The 22,708-nt window shown below is 42.2% G+C and overlaps 1 protein-coding gene across 1 annotated transcript in view; it reads right to left on the reverse strand.

Moving 5' to 3' along the window:
- The window catches only part of LOC311144940 (lysyl oxidase homolog 2B), a 46,310-nt gene that overhangs the window by 18,640 nt on the left and 4,962 nt on the right, over positions 1 to 22,708 (reverse strand). Inside the window, exons 4-8 of the mRNA XM_084181128.1 lie at positions 10,885 to 11,096; positions 6,799 to 7,015; positions 3,463 to 3,646; positions 1,565 to 1,716; positions 1,228 to 1,395 (exon numbers count right to left, since the gene is read on the reverse strand). Coding sequence (XP_084037254.1) covers positions 1,228 to 1,395; positions 1,565 to 1,716; positions 3,463 to 3,646; positions 6,799 to 7,015; positions 10,885 to 11,096 — 933 coding nt within the window. The remainder of the gene's footprint in view (positions 1 to 1,227; positions 1,396 to 1,564; positions 1,717 to 3,462; positions 3,647 to 6,798; positions 7,016 to 10,884; positions 11,097 to 22,708) is intronic.

Genomic DNA, 22,708 nt, shown 5'->3' on the forward strand with positions numbered 1-22,708 from the left:
AATAGATCAGCTTTAAATGTATTCATATTAAGCTGTTTTATTATGTTGTTATTCAGGAGTGACAGTAGTCATTCCTCTGCCTCAAGGTAAACCAGATAGCCTACAATAACACATTATCCCTACATTGCAATTTCCACTCATAAATCTCTGGTCTACAAGCAACATCATGTCTACTATTCCAAGGTTAACAGATATTTTCAAAACCCACTATTACTGTTATCAAACAGTCTTGTAAAATCCATTTGATACAACAAATACTGTTCTGTCTGACAGGAAGGTCTCCTTACTGCTTTGCAGGTGCAAACAGTTAAGAGTTTACAGTCCTACATCACCAGAGGAGGTACTGTATTTGTCACCCCTGGCAACTACAGACACACAAACACACTTAGATTTACACTGACTGAAGGCCCTAATTTGGGAAAGCTCTAATTTGGAATGGCAGTGATGTCAAAAAGACCAGGGAAAAGTTTAGACTCACAACATTCATCAATATTACCTCCTTGACGATTATAGTTGTTGGTACACAGAATTTTTTAAATTCCAAAATCGAATACCTACCAAACTACTAAAAAAACACTTTTCACAGAGTGAAGACCCACATTTCAAGATCTTCCCAGTCTGATGTGACTCTGCTCAGAGCAGTCAGTACAGTTTGTGAGGTTGGAGGTGTCAATAAAACATCAAGGCGCTAAGGAACATCATTAAAGGATCAATGATTCCTCTTATTACACCAGACTATAACGAACAACACGGGAACGTTTTGCACTTAATCAAAGCAGATTTTTATTTGATTCTGTGTCTGGTCGGTAGTTGTGTGATCTTATTTTGACACACAGCTCTGTAACTAACCCTTCTAAGAACAGTAATCTTATCTACCCTCTGCCTGTAACACTCCATGATACTTCAACCCTGAATTACCACTTCCACCTCTGTTACGTCAGTCTAGAATAGGATAGAAACACAGAAACCTTTTTTCCTTTAGGGCCCAAACTTTTACGCACTGTAAACAGCAGTCATTGTTTTGCCTGCTACAACCTGTATGTCTGTAGACCATACACGTAAGAGAGAGGCCTCCTCTTCCATCCATTAATTAAATATGAATGTGTAACTGTACTGTAATGCTGCTGAGAGACCTGTTGCATGTTTGGACAAGTCGTCAAAATATGAATTTGTTCTTAATTGACTTACCTGTATAAATAAAGGTTAAATAAAATAAATGTTTCTCACCTGGAAGGCATTACTGGCGAAGCCCAGGCCCAGCTGTCTGCACACCACCATGGCCTCCATGGTTCCCCAGCCATCACTGCACACCGTGCCCCACACCAAGGAGCCGTTCCTCTCCACCAGCGCCTCCACGCGCCCCTCATACGGGTTACGCCCCCCACTCAGACGCAGCTGCACAGAGACAGACACACCACGGGAGAGATCTTTAGCTACTATCACACAGATAGCAATAGGAATACTATAGGATTCTACATCATTATTCATCAACGGATGACCTTGAGATGAAGAAGAAGGTATGTTTATAGTTGATGGTTTATGGTTTATCAAGTTGAGCCCTCACCCTCTCCTGGAAGCCCATGGCTGGAACATTACACGTGATGGCTGCATCTTCCTCATGGCTACAGCCCAAAGACTCCTTGTTGAAGAAGCACTCTGTGATGGACTTCTCAAACCCAGAGCACTTCACCTCATTCATATGAACTGGGCCCATACCTGGGAAACACGAACAGAGGAAGAATATTGGTAAGAGCTGGGAAGAGTAGGGTTAGGTTGCATTTACAACACATTTATTACATTCTGTCTATTTACATTTGTCTGTCTGATTCATAATGGAGCATGTTAATAGGGAATAAATGGAACCGAAGCGAACCTAAGTCAGAGATTCGGTGTGTCAGTTCACAACCTCGTTACATTATGTTTCTGTGTTCCATGATAGAAGTTCTATCTGATCTGTGTCCTTTTGTGCCTTATTTTCCTGTAAGCCTTAGTTACAGGGACAGTGTTATTTTCTCCTTGACAGTAAATCATGTGGGAAAATGAGGATTTTTCCAAAAGGAACAACCAGTCCAGAATTCCCACTCATTGCGTCCCAAAAGGCACCCTATATAGAGCACTACTTTTGACCAGACACACAGGCTCTGGTCAAAAGTAGTGCACTATGTACGTAATAGGGTGCCATTTGAGACAGCCACTGTCTGCTGTTTCCATGTTCCATAATGTGCCATTATTCTGGAATTTACTACTCCTTTTCAGTCTCACGCCTGGGTGGACTAGCTTGCAGATGAAACGATTAATAGCTGTACCTATTCGGAAAACAGCAGTGTGCAATTCCTAGTTTTGACTAGATGTGAGTCAATTATACATATACGGAGGGGGATGGGGGGTGGCGTGGCGTGGCGGGGGGGGGGGGGGGGGGGGGTTAAACCCTCCATTTGGCTCTGCAGTAAAAGAAGAAACACCATGGTAACCAATATCCCCGCAGGTAACACTGAGTGAGAGGACATTTTACAGTCACACCCATAAACCAGAACTTATAGGAATGAACCCCATAATTAGGGAAACTGGTCAATAAGGTGCAGGTCCTCTTTTGGGCAGGGCCCATGTCCCTCAAGGGGAAGGCGAAGCCTTCCAAACTGATAAGGGAGTTGATACATTATGTACTCTTTAAGTATAGTATTTCTCTCCACTACAGCCTTTCAGTTACAGTACTGGAATATAGCAAGTATGGGCTTGCATCGTTCGTCTCACTGTGACTCTGGGCCTTTATTCAGAAAGCGTCAGAGTAGGAATGCTGATCTAGGAACAGGTCCCCCTTTTCCATGTTATCTTAGTCATTATGATCTAAAAGGCCAAACTGATCCTAGATCAGCACTCCTACTCTGTGAAGCTTTATGAATATATTACATTTCAATAACCCAGCCAGGTCTGGTCCTCCAGGGGAGTTCCTATTGTTCAAGTCAAGGTGAATTAGTGTGGGGCTTAAAGGATCCGCAAAGAAGGGATAGTATTACAGACTATGAGATATTTTGGACATGTTCCCTTTGTAACATTTGGTGAGCAGATGTAGCTCTACACTACACAATCGAGCTGTTCATGTTCATTTTTCTTTGTATTACAGGAATTCAAGTGGTTATCTCATATTGGTACTCAGGCTTTGTGCAGTTAGGCCCATGTTTCTTGATTGACTGTTGATTGATAATGGTGAAACAAACCCAATATTTCTCATACAACTGCTCTAAAAGAAGAGACCAGAAAAAACTGCTTGACCTCAGTCAGTCCGATTTTGATTACTTCTGTAATAAGAAATATGTGTCTTGTTAATCTATCCAAGGCCTTCTACATAGATTAAATATTCAAATAGTCAACTTCATCTTCAGCCAAGTCAACTGCGAGACTGACCAATATGTTGGCCTGCCCATGTAGTGTTGTGAATGGCACTGTTGTTGTTCTAATCCCTACCCTGTCCAAGCCGACCACCAGACAGGGCCTCCTTGGCACTCCCGAAGCCCAGCTCTCGACACACCACCGTGGCTGACAGCAGGCTCCAGTTATCATCACAGATTGTTCCCCACTCGCCGTTCTTCAGCACCTCCACACGACCTTCCCCTACGATGGCCCCACCTCGCAGACGCACCAATGGTTGCTGCAGGAACAAAAGAGAGATCAGATTCAGAGTAAGTCTGAGTTATTCGAACACCTTTCCCATTCCAAAAAAGGAAACTATAACCTATGTTTATTCCCAGTGAAAGAATCTTCTAAATAGGTATCTAAAAAATATCATAAAATGTGTACATATCCAAAAGCAGTAAGTATTTGTGTAAGTAAGTATTTGTTTGACGGCTAAATATTTCTTAGGTGAAACTGTGGTAGTTGAAGAGGGAAAGAGGTTTTAGAAAAGGGGAATGACACAATTTGAACCCAAGCAAGGACAGGAATGGCATTCTCAAATGCTAGCCCTGTTACTGTATATATTAGAAGTGCCAAAACAACTCTGGCATCACAGCAAAGTCTTCTTCTGCCGCAAGGCTTCTGCCTAAAAACTAGTTCAGTATTATAATACTTTACAGTATATAAAGAATAAAAAAAATTCTGTTCAGGAATGTGTGCTTGTAAAGTTGTTGTGAAATGTACTTAATGTGGATCAGGACAGCCCTGAGGGAGAGAGAGCTGAAGATGTGTAATGGACAATGGTTTGCATCCCAAATGGCAACCTATTCCCATTATAGTGCACTACTTTTGACCAGGGCTCAAAACACAGATGTGGAACTTGTCAGAGGCAGGCAGGCCTACACTATAGAAAAATAGAGGAGAGAGAAAGAGGAGAGAGCGGGGGTGAAATAGAGGAGAGAGAGATGGTGAAATAGAGGAGAGAGAGATGGTGAAATAAAGGAGGGAGAGAGAGAGAGAGCGAGAGGGTGAAATAGAGGGGAGAGAGAGAGAGAAATAGGGGAGAGAGAGAGACACAGATGTGGAACTTGTCAGAGGCAGGCAGGCCTACACTATAGAAAAATAGAGGAGAGAGAAAGAGGAGAGAGCGGGGGTGAAATAGAGGAGAGAGAGATGGTGAAATAGAGGAGAGAGAGATGGTGAAATAAAGGAGGGAGAGAGAGAGAGAGAGAGGGTGAAATAGAGGGGAGAGAGAGAGAGAAATAGGGGAGAGAGAGGGGGTGAAGTAGAGGAGGGAGAGAGAGAGCGAGAGGGTGAAATAGAGGGGAGAGAGAGAGAAATAGGGGAGAGAGAGGGTGCAATAGAGGAGAGAGCGAGAGAGGGTGAAATAGAGGAGAGAGAGGGTGAAATAAAGGAGGGAGAGAGGGTTAGATCACAGCCAGAGAAAATGTCTGTTAGCGTGGATTCCCACAAGATGTTTTCATGGACGAGCATGAAATATCTCCTTCCCACAGATCCTGAGTCCATGATGAATCACTTGACAGTAAACATTCAAAACTTGTTTAACAAAGCATTGAGTGTCAGAGTAACAGTAATGCATCTCAGAAAACCCCATTGTCTATCAATCTCCCATAGGATTCATCAGATCAGAGATAAAATAACCCACTCAGTTCGACAATATGTAGTTAAATTCCACAGCTATTTTCCGTACCTATGTTTTATTTGCCATAACCCAGCAGTGGCACAGCATACAGTGCCTTTCCACATTTTGTTACATTACAGCCTTATTCTAAAATGTATTAAATTGTTTTTTCCCCCCTCATCAATCTACACACAATACCCCATAATGACAAAGAAAAAACAGGTTTTTAGAATTGTTTGCTGTTTCATAAAAAAATGAAATATCACATTTACTCAGTACTTTGTTGAAGCACCTTTGTCAGCAATTACAGCCTTGAGTCTTCTTGTGTATGACGCTACAAGCTTGGCACACCTGTATTTGGGGAGTTTCTCCCATTCTTCTCTGCATATCCTCTCAAGATCTGTCAGGTTGGATGGGGAGCGTTGCTGCACAGCTATTTTCAGGTCTCTCCAGAGATGTTCGATCGGGTTCAAGTCCGGGCTCTGGCTGGGCCACTCAAAGACATTCAGAGACTTGTCCTGAAGCCACTCCTGCGTTGTCTTGGCTGTGTGCTTAGGGTCGTTGTCCTGTTGGAAGGTGAACCTTTGCCCCAGTCTGAGGTCCAGAGCACTCTCGAGCAGGTTTTCATCAAGGATCGCTCTGTACTTTACTCCATTCATCTTTGCCTCGATCCTGACTAGTCTCCCAGTCCCTGCCGCTGAAAAATACCCCCACAGCATGATGCTGCCACCACCATGCTTCACCGTAGGGATGGTGCCAGGTTTCCTCCAGATGTGACGCTTGGCATTTCAGGCCAAAGAGTTTAATCTTGGTTTCATCAGACCAGAGAATATTGTTTATCATGGTCTGAGAGTCTTTAGGTGCCTTTTGGCAAACTCCAAGCGGGCTGTCATGTGCCTTTTACTGAGGAGTGGCTTCCTTTTGGCCACTCTACCATAAAAGCCTGATTGGTGGAGTGCTGCAGAGATGTTTGTCCTTCTGGAAGGTTCTCCCATCTCCACAGAGGAATTCTAGCGCTCTGTCAGAGAGACCATCAGGTTTGGTCACCTCCCTGACCAAAGCCCTTCTCCCCCGATTGCTCAGTTTGGCCGGGCAGCCAGCTCTAGGAAGAGTCTTGGTGGTTCCAAACTTCTTCCATTTAAGAATAATGGAGGCCACTGTGTTCTTGGGGACCTTCAATGCTGCTGAAATGTTTTTGTTCCCTTCCCCAGATCTGTGCCTCAACACAATCCTGTCTCGGAGCTCTACGGACAATCCTTTGACCTCATGGCTTGGTATTTCCTCTGACATGCACTGTCAACTGTGGGACCTTATATAGACAGCTGTGTGCCTTTCCAAATCATGTCCAATCATTAAATTTACCACAGGTGGACCTCAATCAAGTTGTAGAAACATCTCAAGGATGATCAATGGAAACAGGATGCACCTGAGCTCAATTTCGAGTCTCATAGCAAAGGTTTCTGTTTTTTTGTTGTAATAAATTTGCATAAAAAAATAATGGGGTGTAGATTGCTGAGGATTTTTATTTATTTAATCCATTTTAGAATAAGGCTGTAATGTAACAAAATGTGGAAAAAGTCAAGGGGTCTGAGTACTTTCCAAAGGCACTGTAAATCAGTCTAATTCCAAAGAAGGTGACAGAATCCTAGAAATAGAATCACTAGAACAGGCTTCCCCATTAAATTCAATAGGTCTGGCTATATCTGCTCTAGTGATTCTATTTCTATGGACAGAATGCATAGGTTTAGTAAGTCCGTGGTGCCTACCTCCTGTCTGAAAGCCTTCCTGAAGCCAGTCATGGGGGTTGGGGAGAAGGCTCTTCCTGGCACACAGCTGACCACCACAGGCGTGCCCCCTCCACAGGTGCTGTTGGCCTTCGCTGCCACGGCATGGCCGAGCTTGCAGCTCGACAGGTGGGCCTCATTTCCAGTGCAGTTGACAGAGTAGTCCCAATAAGAAGGCTTTCTCCTGCGAGCAAACATCCTGAGAACATAGGAAAACACATACAGTAGTCAAATAATAACACATTTTAGACAGACATTTCATTCAATATTTACACAAGGCTGCTATCCCGTTTTCCCTAACACCTACATACTACACTACAGCATCAACCGTATGTAGTCAGCTAGTTGCTAAATAACAGCGCTAGTCCAAACAAAGGGTTCAGTATTAGGCTACAGGTGTGCCTGTTTAGTCTGTGATGTGAACAACAGCTGAGGTTATTTGAGGTCTTCCAGGCTTGCAGGGATGTTAATCCTTTACTTTTTAATAGTGAGCCAACCAACGTGTTTAATGAACGTTTAGGGCAGCACAGCCTGTCCTTGTCCTGTCTCTTTATCACATGTCTTAGAGGTGTACATGAAAGCAGATTAAAGAGGAGAGGAGGAGACACACACACAGCATTTGTTTTCCATTTGGAACCTGGATAAAAGAACGTTGCTGCTCACTGTCTGAAATCAAATCAAATTGTATTTGTCACATGCGCCGAATACAACAGGTGTAGACCTTACAGTGAAATGCTTACTTACAAGCCCTTAACCAACAATGCAGTTTTACAAAAGAATACCAAAAACAAATGCCAGCAAAATACAATATAAAAGAATACGAAATAAAGTAACAAATAAGCCAGTGTTTTAAGCCTCTGAGTCTGCGGGGGGACATACAGAAGTTGTGAGTGTAGGATGGATGAATAAAACTTGGGGAAAAAAACATCTCGATCCGTTCAAATGTGTTCAAGCAGCAGCTGTGAAGGTTCAACCAAGTAAAAACTGAACATGGACTGGCAGTAGCAGCTGTAAACTCAAAACATATTACATAAGTCACATTAGGCAATTGGAACAGTGATCTATTGTTACTTTTCATCAGCTTGAAAGTTTGTGCGTGCTACCATTTACTTTGAAAGATTTGCTTTTGAAATTATACATATCACAGCACAAACATAAACAATTGAAAAGCACGGATGATGTGCATTTGTGAGACGTCTTCTAAATCCTATGCTCTCCAAATAATTTGGAAAATGCTAAGAGGGCATACAGAGGCATTTGAACAGAGACAAAGTTTGGATTATGAAAGAACTGTAGACCTTGGCTGTCTGCCGCCGCCTGGACCAAATGCCAGACTATAAAAACACAGTCTGCACGTTTCATAAGTTTAAACCGGGAGCAGGCCGGCAGACACGTAAATGGAAAGTAGGGAGCTGCTGTACTGTGGTTACCTAAGCAGAGGAAACTTCTCTCCCTCTCTACCCCGAATTAGACAGTAAATTCAAGGTTGGCTTCAGAGCTAAAGACGAGGGCTAAGGTTTGAAGTGATTAATTAACTGCTGGCTATTACTCTGCAGGTTTCCACGTGTAAATAATAGTTAGATCCTTCCCCAGCCCAGTCAGTACCCCATTACGACTACTTTAAGGAATGCACTGATCTTGGATGTATACATACGAAGGGGGAGGGGTTACTTATGTTCTTAGAGAATGTGTGATGTGAAGCAGAATACAGGAAGGTTCTGTATAATTCAGCATTATTGCTCTGTATTAGGGCAAATATGTTCTGTATCCAATATATAAGTAAAGCAGCAAAGATCTAAAATATTTATCCACAGCGAGAGGGTAAGAAGCTCAAAGTTCTGGTGAGTTGTCAGTCTGTTGAATAACGGCCTGAACTTTCAGTAGCATAGTGGGGTTTAAAAGTAACCACATAGGTTCATCATTTCCACTATGGGAGAACTCTGTGTTGACATCCTTCTCCAGAGTTTAAGAGTCAAGGTTTCTGTGTAATGTGTACCAATAATTAATCTTGATTGAGATGAGGTATGGGTCTGTCAACGGCTTGTTGCCCTGGGCCTGGGAGAGTAACTGGGAGAGTAACTGTACATGATACATCGCCTCCCCAAGCTTAATACATCTGTAGGTGAATAAAGGGCTCTGCCTGACCAAACCAAACAAGTTGACATAATAAGAATATGTACAGCAGAGGAGGCTGGTGGGAGGAGCTATAGGAGGACGGGCTCATTGTATTGTATTGGCTGGAATGGATGAAACGAAAGACAAAAATGTGGTTTCCATATGTTTGATGTGTTTAATACCATTTCATTTGTTCCATTCCAGCCATTACAATGAGCCCATCCTCCTATAGCTCCTCCCACCAGCCTCCTCTGATGTACAGTAATGTCCTGTCCAGGGGGTGTACTTGTACACTACCAGTCAAAAGTTTGGACACACCTACTCATTCAAGGTTTTTTTTTTTTTTTTTTTTTACATTGTAGAATAATAGTGAAGACATCAAAACTATGAAATAACACATATGGAATCATGTAGTAACCAAACAAGTGTTAAATCAATCAAAATATATTTTATATTTGAGATTCTTCAAATAGCCACCCTTTGCCTTGATGACAGCTTTGCACACTCTTTGCATTCTCTCAACCAGCTTCACCTGGAATGCTTTTCCAACAGTCTTGAAGGAGTTCCTACATATGCTGAGCACTTGTTGGTTGCTTTTCCTGCACTCTGCCGTCCGACTCATCCCAAACCATCTCAATTGGGTTGAGGTCGGGGGATTGTGGAGGCCAGGTCATCTGATGCAGCACTCCATCACTCTCCTTCTTGGTCAAATAGCCCTTACACAGCCTGGAGGTGTGTTGGGTCATTGTCCTGTTGAAAAACAAATGATAGTCCCACTAAGCCCAAACCAGTATCGCTGCAGAATGCTGTGGTAGCCTTACTGGTTAAGTGTGCCTTGAATTCTAAATAAATCACAGACAGTGTCAGCAGGAAAGCACCCCCACACCATAATACCTCCTCCTCCATGCTTTACGGTGGGAAATACACATGCGGAGATCATCCGTTCACCCACACCGCGTCTGATAAAGACAGCGGTTTGAACCAAAAATCTCAAATTTGGACTCCAGACCAAAGGACAAATTACCACCGGTCTAATGTCCATTGCTCGTGTTTCTTGGCCCAAGCAGGTCTCTTCTTCTTATTGGTGTCCTTTAGTAGTGGTTTCTTTGCAGCAATTCGACCATGAAGGCCTGATTCACACAGTCCCCTCTGAACAGTTGATGCTGAGATGTGTCTGTGACTTAAACTCTGTGAAGCATTTATTTGGGCTGCAATTTCTGAGGCTGGTAACTCTAATGAACTTATCCTCTGCAGCAGAGGTAACTCTGGGTCTTCCATTCCTGTGGCGGTCCTCGTGAGAGCCAGTTTCATCATAGCGCTTCATGGTTTTGCGACTGCACTTGAAGAAACTTTCAAAGTTCTTGAAATGTTCCGTATTGACTGACCTTCATGTCTTAAAGTAATGATGGACTGTCGTTTCTCTTTGCTTATTTGAGCTGTTCTTGCCATAATATGGACTGACAAAGCTGTCATCAAGGCAAAGGGTGCGTATTTGAAGAATCTCAAATATAAAATATATTTTGATTTGTTTAACACTTTTTTTTGGTTACTACATAACTATTTCATAGTTTTGATGTCTTAACTATTATTCTACAATGTAAAAAATAATAAAAATAAAGAAAAATCCTTGAATGAGTAGGTGTGTCCAAACTTTTGACTGGTACTGTACATCCAGCTGCCTCACGCTACAGAAAAAGGAGATAGACTCCTGCCCTATGTGCCATTCTGGCTTGGACATGGCTTACTTACTTATATTTACAGTAGTCCTGCTCCATAACACTCCAGTATAATGGAACCTGCTGCCGCTGCCACTCCCCATCCATAGACACAAATATAGTATTCCTTTCTACACTCTCATCCCTTTCATCAAGGAATGGGGGAAGCTCATTGTGGCCTTAAGTCCCAATGGGGACCAAGAGGATTCAGTTAAACAAAGTCCCATCCCTCACTCACTTGTAGACTCTGGCATTGTACTTCCTCTCTCCGGGGAAACCGAACATGCCACAGATGACTCTGCTGTTGTGCTTCGTCCACTCCGCGTCACAGATCTGCTTCCACTTCCCCCCGTCCTTCACCTCCACGTAGCCCTCTGTCACAGGGATGCGCTTGCGGTACGATGACAGAATGGCCCTGATACGCACATCCTCCACTTGAATGTTCAAACTCTGTGAACAAAAATGTGGTATGATTCATTTCACATGCATAGGCCGAGTGGTCTCTTCCTCTGTGGTCCTCTATGGTCCTCTCTTCCTCACTGTTCTCTTCCTTATTATCTCTGGAAAGAACCACTCCAAATGTGTCTGCATTTTGACAGTTTGCCCTTGTTACATAGTTGTATACTGAAGGTAAGGCACTGACCCTCCGGCACCAACCCCAGCAAGACACTCTGACTGCATTCCCTTGTAAAGCCTCTCCATCTTACCCAATTTTTTTTAACAATCCCATCACCTAATGAATCACAGGCCAGGCCCAGCTGTGCTGCAACTGCTTGGCTTTTGAACAAGGATATCAAAGGAATGACCATGGCAGCTCATACAACACCTTCTAGTCATGTCTTAAAGGGTGTCACTGGACAGATGCTGGTAGGTGACGAAGAACCAGTTTAGGATCAAAGGTTGGCCTATTAAACACGTTGGGAGCATTATGCAAGATTTACTTTTTGATCCTGGTTGAGAAAAATATCCACAAAGCATTTTGATTGGTTGTAAATCCAATGGCGGCTCTCCACCAACGATACTTAATTTACTGTAATATCACAAGAAAGTAGATTTGAATATTGTTGAACTTGCTGAACCATCTGTGGTAGAATTGACATGCTGACTTGCCTGAGCTGTTATCTCATCTCCTGTAAGCATTACCTGATCAGGCAATGAGTCTATCCGTCTATCTACATGTCTGTCTCTGTCAAAAAAGTAATGTGGAGACCTTTCTCTGTGAAGCCTGTTGGGATTTGAACAAACAGCCTCTCTCCTAAAGACCCAGCCCACATTCCTGCCTGTGCTATGTGACAGTGCAGGCCATGGGCGAAGAGAGGAGACAAGATGACAACTGGCGCATGGATATTTGCTTGTCTCAGCAGATGGGCTGGCTGATGGGCTGGCTGATGGGCTGGCTGATGGGCTGGCTGATGGGCTGGCTGAGACACATATCAAACCCAGCCCCTGTCCTGTCCTGTCAGACCTAAAGTCAGTGGCTTTGTCTGAAATTGGACCCTATAGCCCATAGGGCTCTGAACAAAAAATGGTGCACTATATAGGGAATAGGGTGCCATTTGGGACACATACCTCCAGACTTTCAATAATTAAAAGGAAGGTTTTCCTGAAATGGCATCATACATCAGCCCACAGGATGACACCAAACCGCAGAGAAACTGTAAATGTTCCCCGCAGATTACCGCATTAACCAGCGAGTGGAGGGAAGAGATCCAGCATGTTGAGCTATCTGGGGGGTTCCAACCCTGGGGCATGATCATTTAGAGAACTGTTGTGATAGTGACCTTGTCTGTATTTAGATTATCTAGTAGAATACTGTAGTGTACTTTGATCAAATGTCTGCCCAATAAAGACCAAATTAAACTGGGTGTGCTACGGCTATGTGTTTATTACATCATAACAGGGTGTTTCAGCAACAATGTGTTCATCTTATTCTTAATGGTAGAAAAATACCATTCAGAGCAAGATCCCCAAAACGTAGACCTGGCTGCAAGCAGGGTCTTTGGAAACAACACATAGGTATTTCACTTATCACCTCCTCCAAAACCAGGGGCGCAACTTTCACTGGGGACGGGGGGGGACATTGTCCCCCCACCCCAGTTTTATCATTGCACTGCGATACAAAAAGCGGCATCGGTGTGCTTTAGGATCACGTGGATGCCTCAGAGCGGTTGGGTAGGCTGTTTGGTGGTCTCAACCACCTGGATTTAGGACCACGCGGACACCACAAAGCGTGCGAGCAGAGGCAGCTGTTGTCTGTGTGTGTTGTGCTTTTTCTCTGAGTTGTAAAAGCAAGAGAGCAGAAACTGGCTACTCTTTATTTGATTGATTTAGCTGGCAAGGTAACTGCTGTTTGACTTAACAGGAAAAAATATATATATTCAAAATGCTGAGTTTGTAGTGTAACTGACATGAAACGTTAGCTAATGCATTAGCTACATGCTTCATCCCCTCTCGATTGAAGTTCTGTCTGAAGTGAATGAACTAGCTAGCTAGCTAGTAGCTACCATAGCCATTTCAGCTCTAGCCTCTAGCTATCTGTCAGGTAGCAGTATCTAACAAATCATATTTTATTTGTCACATGCGCCGAATACAACCTTACTGTGAAATGCTTACAGCTGTTGTGTGTATGGAAATGTTTTGTAGCCTTTGTTTTGTCCCGTTTCAACAGAAGTAAATTAACTTGGATAGTTTTCACCAGTTGATGTACCATTAGAGCTAGCCAAAGGTTGGCTAATGTTAGCGAGCTAGCCAGCTAGCTCACTAACTTTAGCTATTTTCTTTGCATCAATTACACTAGTCTAGACCTGAATCAAACGATGAAACCATCGGCCAAACGATTGAAGACCGATATTCTGACGTTTTTGGACAGCGCAATGTGAGTTTTTTTTTTGTCAGTATAGCAATGTAACGTTATTGATCTGTCAGTTTCCCTAGCTAATTCCCTACTTTTCACACCGGTATAAACAGCTCTACAGGCTTCACTGTCATGGTGCACAGTTGCTACACAACACTATGCTAATCATGCCTTAGCAGCATCAGATGGTGACAGGTGTCCCAGCAGGGTCAGACAGCCAGGGAAGACCAGTCTACGGAGCCCAGGTGAATTTTGCAGTATGTTATAACATCCAGTGAATGGATACAAAGTTCCATCTTGAGTTGATGGGTGGGCTACAGTCTGAGGTCTGGGATCTGGGAATAATGGTTATTTCAATTATTGAACCATTGATTCTATTCTTGGATAATATAATGTATAAATGTACACCAAGGTAATTATTTGTCATGCCTCATCTGAGCAGGATAAGATGGTGACTGGGGTCTCAGCAGGGTCAGGCGACCAGGGAAGACCAGTCTATGATGGAGCTGGGGTGAACTTTTGCAGATGCAACACTTTTTTATTTTTGTGCAGCAAACATTGGACAAGCCAGAAGCTTCAAAGATTGAAACTATTTTAAGGCTGTCTGACAAACCTCTAAAGTTGATTTCCAAACTGTATCAAGGGTTGATAGAGGCTTTTCCTGATGAGACAAAACATGTAAAGCAAAAATGTGAAGAAGACCTGGGAGACACTATTGATGATAATGAATGGATACATATATGTTTGAATGCCCAGTAATGTTCACCCCCCCCCCCCCCCCTAATAAAATAAAATAAAAAGGTGGTTGTCCCACTGGCTATCATAAGTTGAATGCACCAATTTGTAAGTCGCTCCGGATAAGAGCGTCTGCTAAATGATGTAAATGTAAAATGTAAATATAATCTCAGACATAAATTACTGCAGTTTAAGACCATCCATAGAACGTATTATATGCCAGTGAAACTGAATATCATGCACTCTGAAATGTAATTCCTCTGCTGGAGGTGTAAAACACAAAAGGGGATACATTTGCTTATGTTATGCTCTTGTGAAGGCTGGTGGAATTCTGGCAAAGAGTATGTTCTTTTATCTCAGCATGTCTACAGAATCTCCCTTCTCCCTGTTTTTGTTTGCTTGGAAATGTTGATACTGGAGACTGTTATCTGAAGGAACCTAGCATTTATAGCGGCTAAGAAATGCATTGCCATTAATTGGAAGGTTGGCTATCCTCCCACAGTGTCACAATGGATGTCAGAAATGTCAAGTTATGTATCACTATATTTGATTTATTACAAGATTAAAGGTATACTGTGCAACTTTCATAAGGTCTGGGGCGGCAGGTAGCTTAGTGGGTAAGCGCGTTGTGCCAGTAACCGAAAGGTCGCTGGTTCTAATCCCCGAGCCGACTCGGTGAAAAATCTGTCGACGTGCACTCAAGCAAGGCACTTAACCCTAATTGCTCCTGTAAGTCGCTCTTGATAAGAGCGTCTGCTAAAAGGTAAATGTAATGCTTTATATGGAACACTGTACGACAAAAGGAGTCTGTATTGAAAACATGCCCATGTCAGGGGAGATACCTATTTAGGCAATCCCTAGCTGCTGGGCTACTCAGTCCTGGCCCTGGGGGTCTGCCGTACTGTTGGTTGTCACTCTGGCCTTGGCCTAACACACCTGAAACCAATAATGAATGTTTCACTAAGATCCTAAAGCTGAGTGGGGTGTGTTGGGTTAGGGCGCTGGACACCTAGGCGCAGGACGGGGCGATCCAGCTATATTGTGTGCAAGTAAAAAGAGCTCTAGAGTACTATTAGGATACTGATATGAATTACAGTGCCCTCTGTAATTATTGGGTCAGTGAAGCATTTCTTCTTCTTTTTGGCTCTATACTTCAAAGAATGGCTATGAAGTTAAAGTGCAGACTGTCAGCTTTAATTTCAGGGTATGTTCATCCATATTTGGTGAACAGTTTTGAAATTAGAGCACCTTTTGCAGCAATTCTACCATGAAGGCCTGATTCACACAGTCTCCTCTGAACAGTTGATGTTGAGATGTGTCTGTTACTTGAACTCTGTGAAGCATATATTTGGGCTGCAATCTGAGGTACAGTTAACTCTAATGAAAGTATTCTCTGCAGCAGAGATAACTCTGGGTCTTCCTTTCCTGTGGCGAGCCAGTTTCATCATAGCACTTGATGGTTTTTGCGACTGCACTTGAAGAAACTTTCAAAGTTCTTGAAATGTTCCGTATTGACTGACCTTCATGTCTTAAAGTAATGATGGACTGTCATTTCCCTTTGCTTATTTGAGCTGTTCTTGCCATAACATGGACTAGGTTTTTTACCAAATAGGGCTATCTTCTGTATACCCCGCCTACCTTGCCACAACCCAACTGATTGGCTCAAACGCATTAAGAAGGAAAGAAATTCCACGAATTAACTTTTAACAAGGCACACCTGTTAATTGAAATGCATGCCAGGTGACTACCTCATGAAGCTGGTTGAGAGAATGCCAGGAGTGTGCAAAGCTGTCATCAAGGCAAAGGGTGGCTACTTTGAAGAATCTCAAATATAAAATATATTTGAGGTAACTTTTTTGGTTACTTCATGATTCCATATGTGTTATTTCATAGTTTTGATGTCTTCACTATTATTCTACAATGTAGAAAATAGTAAAAATAAAGAAAATCCTGGAATGAGTAGGTGTGTCCAAACTTTGAACTGGTACTGTAAATCTGCATGCTACCATGATTACGGATAATCCTGAATGAATCATGAATAATGATGAGTGAGAAAGTTAAACGCACAAATATCATACCCCCAAGAAATGCTAACCTCTCACCATTACAATAACAGGGGAGGTTAGCATTTTGGGGGGGGTAATGATATTTGTGCGTCTATAACTTTCTCACTCATCATTATTCACGATTCATTCAGGATTATCCATTATCATGGTAGCATCCACATTCATGTAGAAGTGTTTGAAACATATTCTATTCTTATTTACAATAAAGGTGACACCAAAATACTCCAAAGAGGTCATATTACATTGTGTAGAAATTCAGGAAATAAGCTTTAGATGCCCCCAAAAAATAGGAGGGAGGACCCCCAGACCCCTCGCAAGGTTATATCCCTCACCATTCTAAAACCAAAGTTGCGCCTCTGTCAAAAACTCTAAACTGAGAGTGAACAGGTATAATATTTAACATTAAAGTGATCTGACTCCAAAACATATTTTACAGAGATGAACACACGGAAGATACAATTGCTGTGACAGGCATGATAGAATAAATAAAAACACTATCACTGCCAAATAACTCATACATACATGATTTACTTGTACAGACAAAATAGTCTCTCAGCTGTAGTTAAACCTAACTGCCTTATACAGAAAGAAGCCAGTCAGTTACTAAAATATTATTCTGAAAACCCCTCCTCCTTAATTTGTTTTCATGTGAAACAGAGGAGTGAACTTGTTTCACCAACAGAAACTCACATGGGAAACCAACCTCCCCATTCCCTCCTTGCCACTGGGCATCCAAGCCTTTCTAATGATTGATTTCCTGTTTAGAGTTCAGGACTGCACGTGCATCGGTGCCTGGTTCAAATGTCTACAAAATAAATGCCTTTTGATTGCAGCAGTGGTGTGGTAGAAAAGCAGAAACACAGCAGCAGCCGGTGAGATACTTCTAACATATGTGGCTTGTTTCTATGCACTCTGGGGAAGGAGTTTGCAGAAATTGGCAGCAGGGGGAGGAAGGTGTAGCAGATGGAAAAGCTATTAGTGGGATGCATCTTTGAGGAGGTAGAGAGAGAAGCAGAGGAGAGGAAGCTAGAGGGCCCTCTGTCTGTCTCAACTAAGCCCTGAATCACTCTGAGACTACTTCTCCAGAAGGAGAAATAGGTACAAGTGGTAAACCGATACTTTCTTATGGAAAACACTGAGGCAGTGGAACAGCATTACGTCATTGTTGTTGTCATCCAGAATCAATTAGGTCATCCATGATGGCTATATATCTACATACTGACATTTAATTTGAATGTAAATGAGAAAAGAATATCTAAAAGTTTGTCCATAAAAGATAACCTTTCAGCATACTCACAGAAATGTGGTTCTCATTTACTCCTGACTGCTCCATGAAGTCAATGCAGTGCATTTGTAGGCCTACTATTGGTAGGTGAAGAGATTATGTCATTCAGCTAAACAAGTTAAAAGAGGTCCCTTGGAATGAGACCGGAGTCAGTGTGTCATTCTTACCCTCCAGGCTTGTATTTGAAGTTGAGCCTGTCAACGTATTTTCTGGTGTCAAACAATGAGCTATCTTATGCATAGACCACAGGACAGAAGAATCAGCCAAGCTCCAGCTGGAAGCAAAAATATCCCCACAAAAAATATCCCTAACATTCACGATTCCCGTATGTGTGAGGTTTATTATGTAGCCTACAATAGTCCATTCCCAGAATCATACACTAGAAAGTGAGTTCTGGGCATTAGTTCTAAAATGTTACATGCACAAATGATGTTACCCTTGAGAAATTAACAAAAATATGTATATCAAAACCAACTGAAACCAAGAAGACATTCCAATGAAACATGACTAAAGATAAAGTCATCTTTCAAGTGTCACTTACACTGACATTACCCAGGTGCAATACTCTTTATGACGTGGATGCCAGTTTGGAGCATTTGACAATGGTGTGACTGTGTGTCGACTTTAATGAACATACTTCTCATCATCTCAGGCCAGAATGTGACCTCAAGCCTCTGCTAGAACACAGTGCTAATGCCAGCAATAACAAAGCCCACGGAGCCTACAGCATATGGTTCCAATAGAAACCATGAACTACATTCACTTCTAACAGAAATCACCATAGATCCTAGTAGTCAAACTGAGTTACATAGAAATTCCAAGGGAGAGAACAACCCAATGGGCAAAAACTGGATGTATCATCAACGTTGTTTTCACCTCATAAAAAAAAATAAAAATGCAATGTGATGACCTTCAATCAACGTGGAAAACTGATTGGATTTGCAAAAAGTCATTTTTTCACCCAACTTTTTAACTAAATCCATTGTCATGGTCAAATTTTTGGTTGACTTCATATTGAATTCACGTTAGTTGACAACTCACTCAACCAAATGTAAATAAAATAAAAATAGACATTGAACTGGCGTCTGTGCCTAGTGGGAAATCATTTCTAGAACATCACAACAGTATTTTGCTAAACTTACTTCCTGGGATAAAGTTTGCTAAGATGTTTGTTGATATCATTGTTTGCCACAGAGTGATCACTCCCTCCCTGGGCTTGTGTTTCGATATCACATGCGCTGTGCTCTCCAGACCAGCACTGTTTGGGTGCTGATTATTCTTTGAGCCACAACACAAATGGATGATTATCTCTTTCCTGAAACAGTGTTTATAGTGTGGCAGTGAATGATGTCATGTAACTCTTGTCTCTGTTCCACTCGTTTCTGCTCCTTAGAAGCCATTAAAATAGCCTTTTGACAAAGTGGATACAGATGTTCCACAACACCATTACAAATCCTGAAAAACTACAGTTCAACTTATTTGTCTATTAAAAGAAAGAAGGCTATTATTCTTACTAGTTGTATTTAAGTTAAAACTAGTTTAACTTGGCAGAAAATCTCCCTAGCTATCATTCTGTGGCATGTATAAATTAGAGACACAGAAGTTCATGGTTTGTGCCAAACTGGCACAAACTCACACAGTGACTATAACAAACCCTTCTGCCCGAGGCTTGGTTTCCCTAGCAACGCATTGTTAGAGACTGAGGGCTTAATATTAGAATGTGTATTTTAAGAGGGTAAACTAAACATCCTATTCAGTTGAGTTGTAATGTAGGAATGTAGTGCACTGCAGGGTGTGGACTTTCATCTGCAGTTGTGACATGGCCAGAGAACAATCTATGAGTTATGTGAGAAGTTAATTAAATTGTTAAAATTAAATCAAAAAACTTTTTCAACCCCACATTAGTCAAGTTCATTGTGCCATTCCCATTAGGCTTTACATGGCATTTTATAGAACCCTACTATGATGACAAGGCTAGAGGTTAATAGAGGAGAACGTGGATGGTTTGATCTTAAAGCTGGAATGCTTCATGGCGAAACAGCCACGTCCGTTTGCGATAATACAACAAAGAAGTTACTGCAAACAACGAACACCGTTTTTCCCCTCTGACATCATTGCACGCGTGATAGCAAAGCGCAGTATGTACTGCGATTTTTTTTACCATATTGCGTGAAGCTTGGCAAAACAAACAATAACAACGGTGGTGGGGCGGCCAGTGGCGCTGTTTCCCTCTACTGAGGATTCCATCTTTAAGCCTGAGGGGAAAACTGAGGGGAGGAAGATGGAAGGGCCATAAACTATTGCTTTGGGAGAAACAGTGTCTTTGTGTACACTAGAGATAATATATATATATATATATATATATATATATATATATATATGTGTGTGTGTGTGTGTGTGTGTGTGTGTGTTTGTTTGTGTATGTGTGTTTGTGTGTTTGTGTGTTTGTGTGTGTGTGTGTGTGTGTGTGTGTGTGTGTGTGTGTGTGTGTGTGTGTGTGTGTTTGTTTGTGTGTGTGTGTATGTGTGCGTGCGTGCATGTGTGTGAGAGAGAGAGAAACAGAGAAAGAGAGAGAGAGAGAGAGAGAGAGAGAGACAGAGAGAGAGACAGAGAGAGAGACAGAGACAGAGACAGACAGACAGACAGAGACAAGGCGAGAGACCTGCTCTGACACAGTAGCCCTGCCTCCCCCTAGCCTCCCAGCTTCCCAGCCCCAGGTCATATCACAGGATGATAGGAGATTCCTCCAAAACAAAGGAGTGAAAACTAATGGAGTTACATACATCAAAGTTGGGCAAGGTTTTGTTTCAAGATGTGTTATCACATAAATCAACTAACTATAGTAAACATATTTTAATCTAAACTTTTCAGAAAAAGAGTACTGTGCCCCAGTCCTTTATGATGAAGCACCATTACACCTTACTTTACTTTATATCACTTTAATAAACCTCAATGAACCACCTCTCTGGTAATGTATTTACATGGATGTTTCAACAACTGATGTTCAATTGAGCCCACAAATTTGAACAACCAAAGAATAAACTTCTTTCAAGATGTGTTCCGTATAATTTCTAAGAGCCCACAGTATGCTGTTTGTTCCTCACCGAGGATGCAGAGATGAATAAATCTCAAATATTTCCTCCTGAAATTCTCCTGCAATGGAACACATTGGTGTCTACATAAAGTCTGCATTGATAAATGCCGCTCGCTAGTTAGCCAGCTAGGAAATGAGCATAGCCAAGAATTACCTTTCGTAAACACTGAGGAATGCTGAATGTTGATTTTTTGGTTAGAGCAGAATGTAGCCTAATGCATATGCTTGATCACAGGTCAGACAACCACACAAACCTCACTTCTAAATCATGTCTATACACTCACCTCTATTTACAAGCTGAGAGGATGTGAGAGGATACATTACTGAGGATAATCGAGAGGGACAGATGTTGCTCCTGACCTTTTCATGACCTAACTAGGAAAAACTCTGGGCACTAATCTTAAGATGCTGTATGCCAAACAACCTTAAGGACATGACTGAAAAGAATGTGTGTGTGATAAACACACAAGGAACAGAAAATTTATATTTATATAATAACAGTCTTAATGGAAAGCACACAGTAACTTCTCAGAAGAGCACTGGATGTCCTTTACTGTTGTTTTAAAGTGCAGTTGACTGAGACACAATGCCACTAAAACTGCAATCCATACAAACCCATAAACTGCACGGCCCACAAAGCAAATTCTTGCTCAGTTCACATGCTATGGGTATTTTACAGAGTTATAGTTGACATTGGTTATTTGAAACAGAAACTTAGAAAGAATGCAAGTGTACTAAAAACAACATATCTTCTTTCATGTACAAAGTTCCAAGCAAAGGCATTCACAGAGGAATCTGTAAAAAATGTCCTAAGAAGCCAAAGGTCGGTGACACATGCATGCAAGCTTTAGGTTTCAACACTCTCTTAAGTCCTAAGTCTTTGAATAATTTCCTTTGTGGATTAGTGGCCAGCTATTGTCCTGAAGTCATCACATGTGTCCCATGATGAAAGGGCAACAGTCTTTAAAATGTCTCTAAAATGTAGGCGGAAATGTTCTCACCCCAAGCACCTACTTTGAGTCCCAATACCTCTCATCATCCCCCACCACAGTACCACACTAGTCTGTCGTCATGCCTAACATTAGACAGTGTGCGTCACAAATGGCACCCAATTCCCTCTATAGGGCACTACTTTTGATGGGCCCTGGTCAATAGTAGTGCACTATATAGGGTGCAATTTGGGACACACTCAAGTGTAATCTCAATCTGCAGCTGTGAGTCACCACCACCATCAGATGACTGTTTCCAGACGATAAGGTAAAGTGAAGTCTTCATTAAGGCTGTGCCTGCACCCAAATGGCACCCTATTCCCTACACAGTGCACTACTTTTTTACCAGAACCCTATGAACCCTGGTCAAAAATTGTGCACTACATAGGGAATAGGGTGCCATTTCGAACATAACCTGTGTGTGTGGAGGGATTTGCCTCAGCCTGGCTGTGTTTTACAGAGCTTCTGTGTGGAGCTAACCCCGCGTGCCCCATGACTTAGCGAATGGAAAAGATGAGTCTGATATTCTCTCAGTGAATATCACAGCTTGAGACATCACAAAGGGCTGAAGGCTGACTCCAGACGTCTAGACCTCTACAGCGCAGCTCTCTGGAGCATTTTAACCTCTACGTTTTAAACCCCACCAGAGGAAGTGAACTGGAGGCATTTTTCCTCATCCTGTCACATTACAGGAGTTGAATAGCATTGGAATTTGACTCAAACTCGTAAACTGTGTATGGTCACTTCTCTGAAAAGCTAACCAAAGTACTTATTGAGGATATATGGTGTGGGCCAGGGGCGCAACTTTGGTTTTAGAAGTGGGGGGGACATAATATATAAATATATATATATATATATATATTATTATTTATTTTTTGGGATAAACACTCCAAACAGTCTACCCGACCGCTCGGAGGTGTCCGCATAGTCCTAAAGCACACCGTTGCCTCGTTTTGTATCACATTCCAATGATAAAACTGGAGGGGACAGAAATGTCCCCCCCGTCCCCAGTGAAAGTTGCGCCCCTGGTGTGGGCTGT

The sequence above is a fragment of the Coregonus lavaretus genome, assembly GCF_964263955.1.
Source record: "Coregonus lavaretus genome assembly, chromosome: 17".
NCBI classification, from domain to species: domain Eukaryota; kingdom Metazoa; phylum Chordata; class Actinopteri; order Salmoniformes; family Salmonidae; genus Coregonus; species Coregonus lavaretus.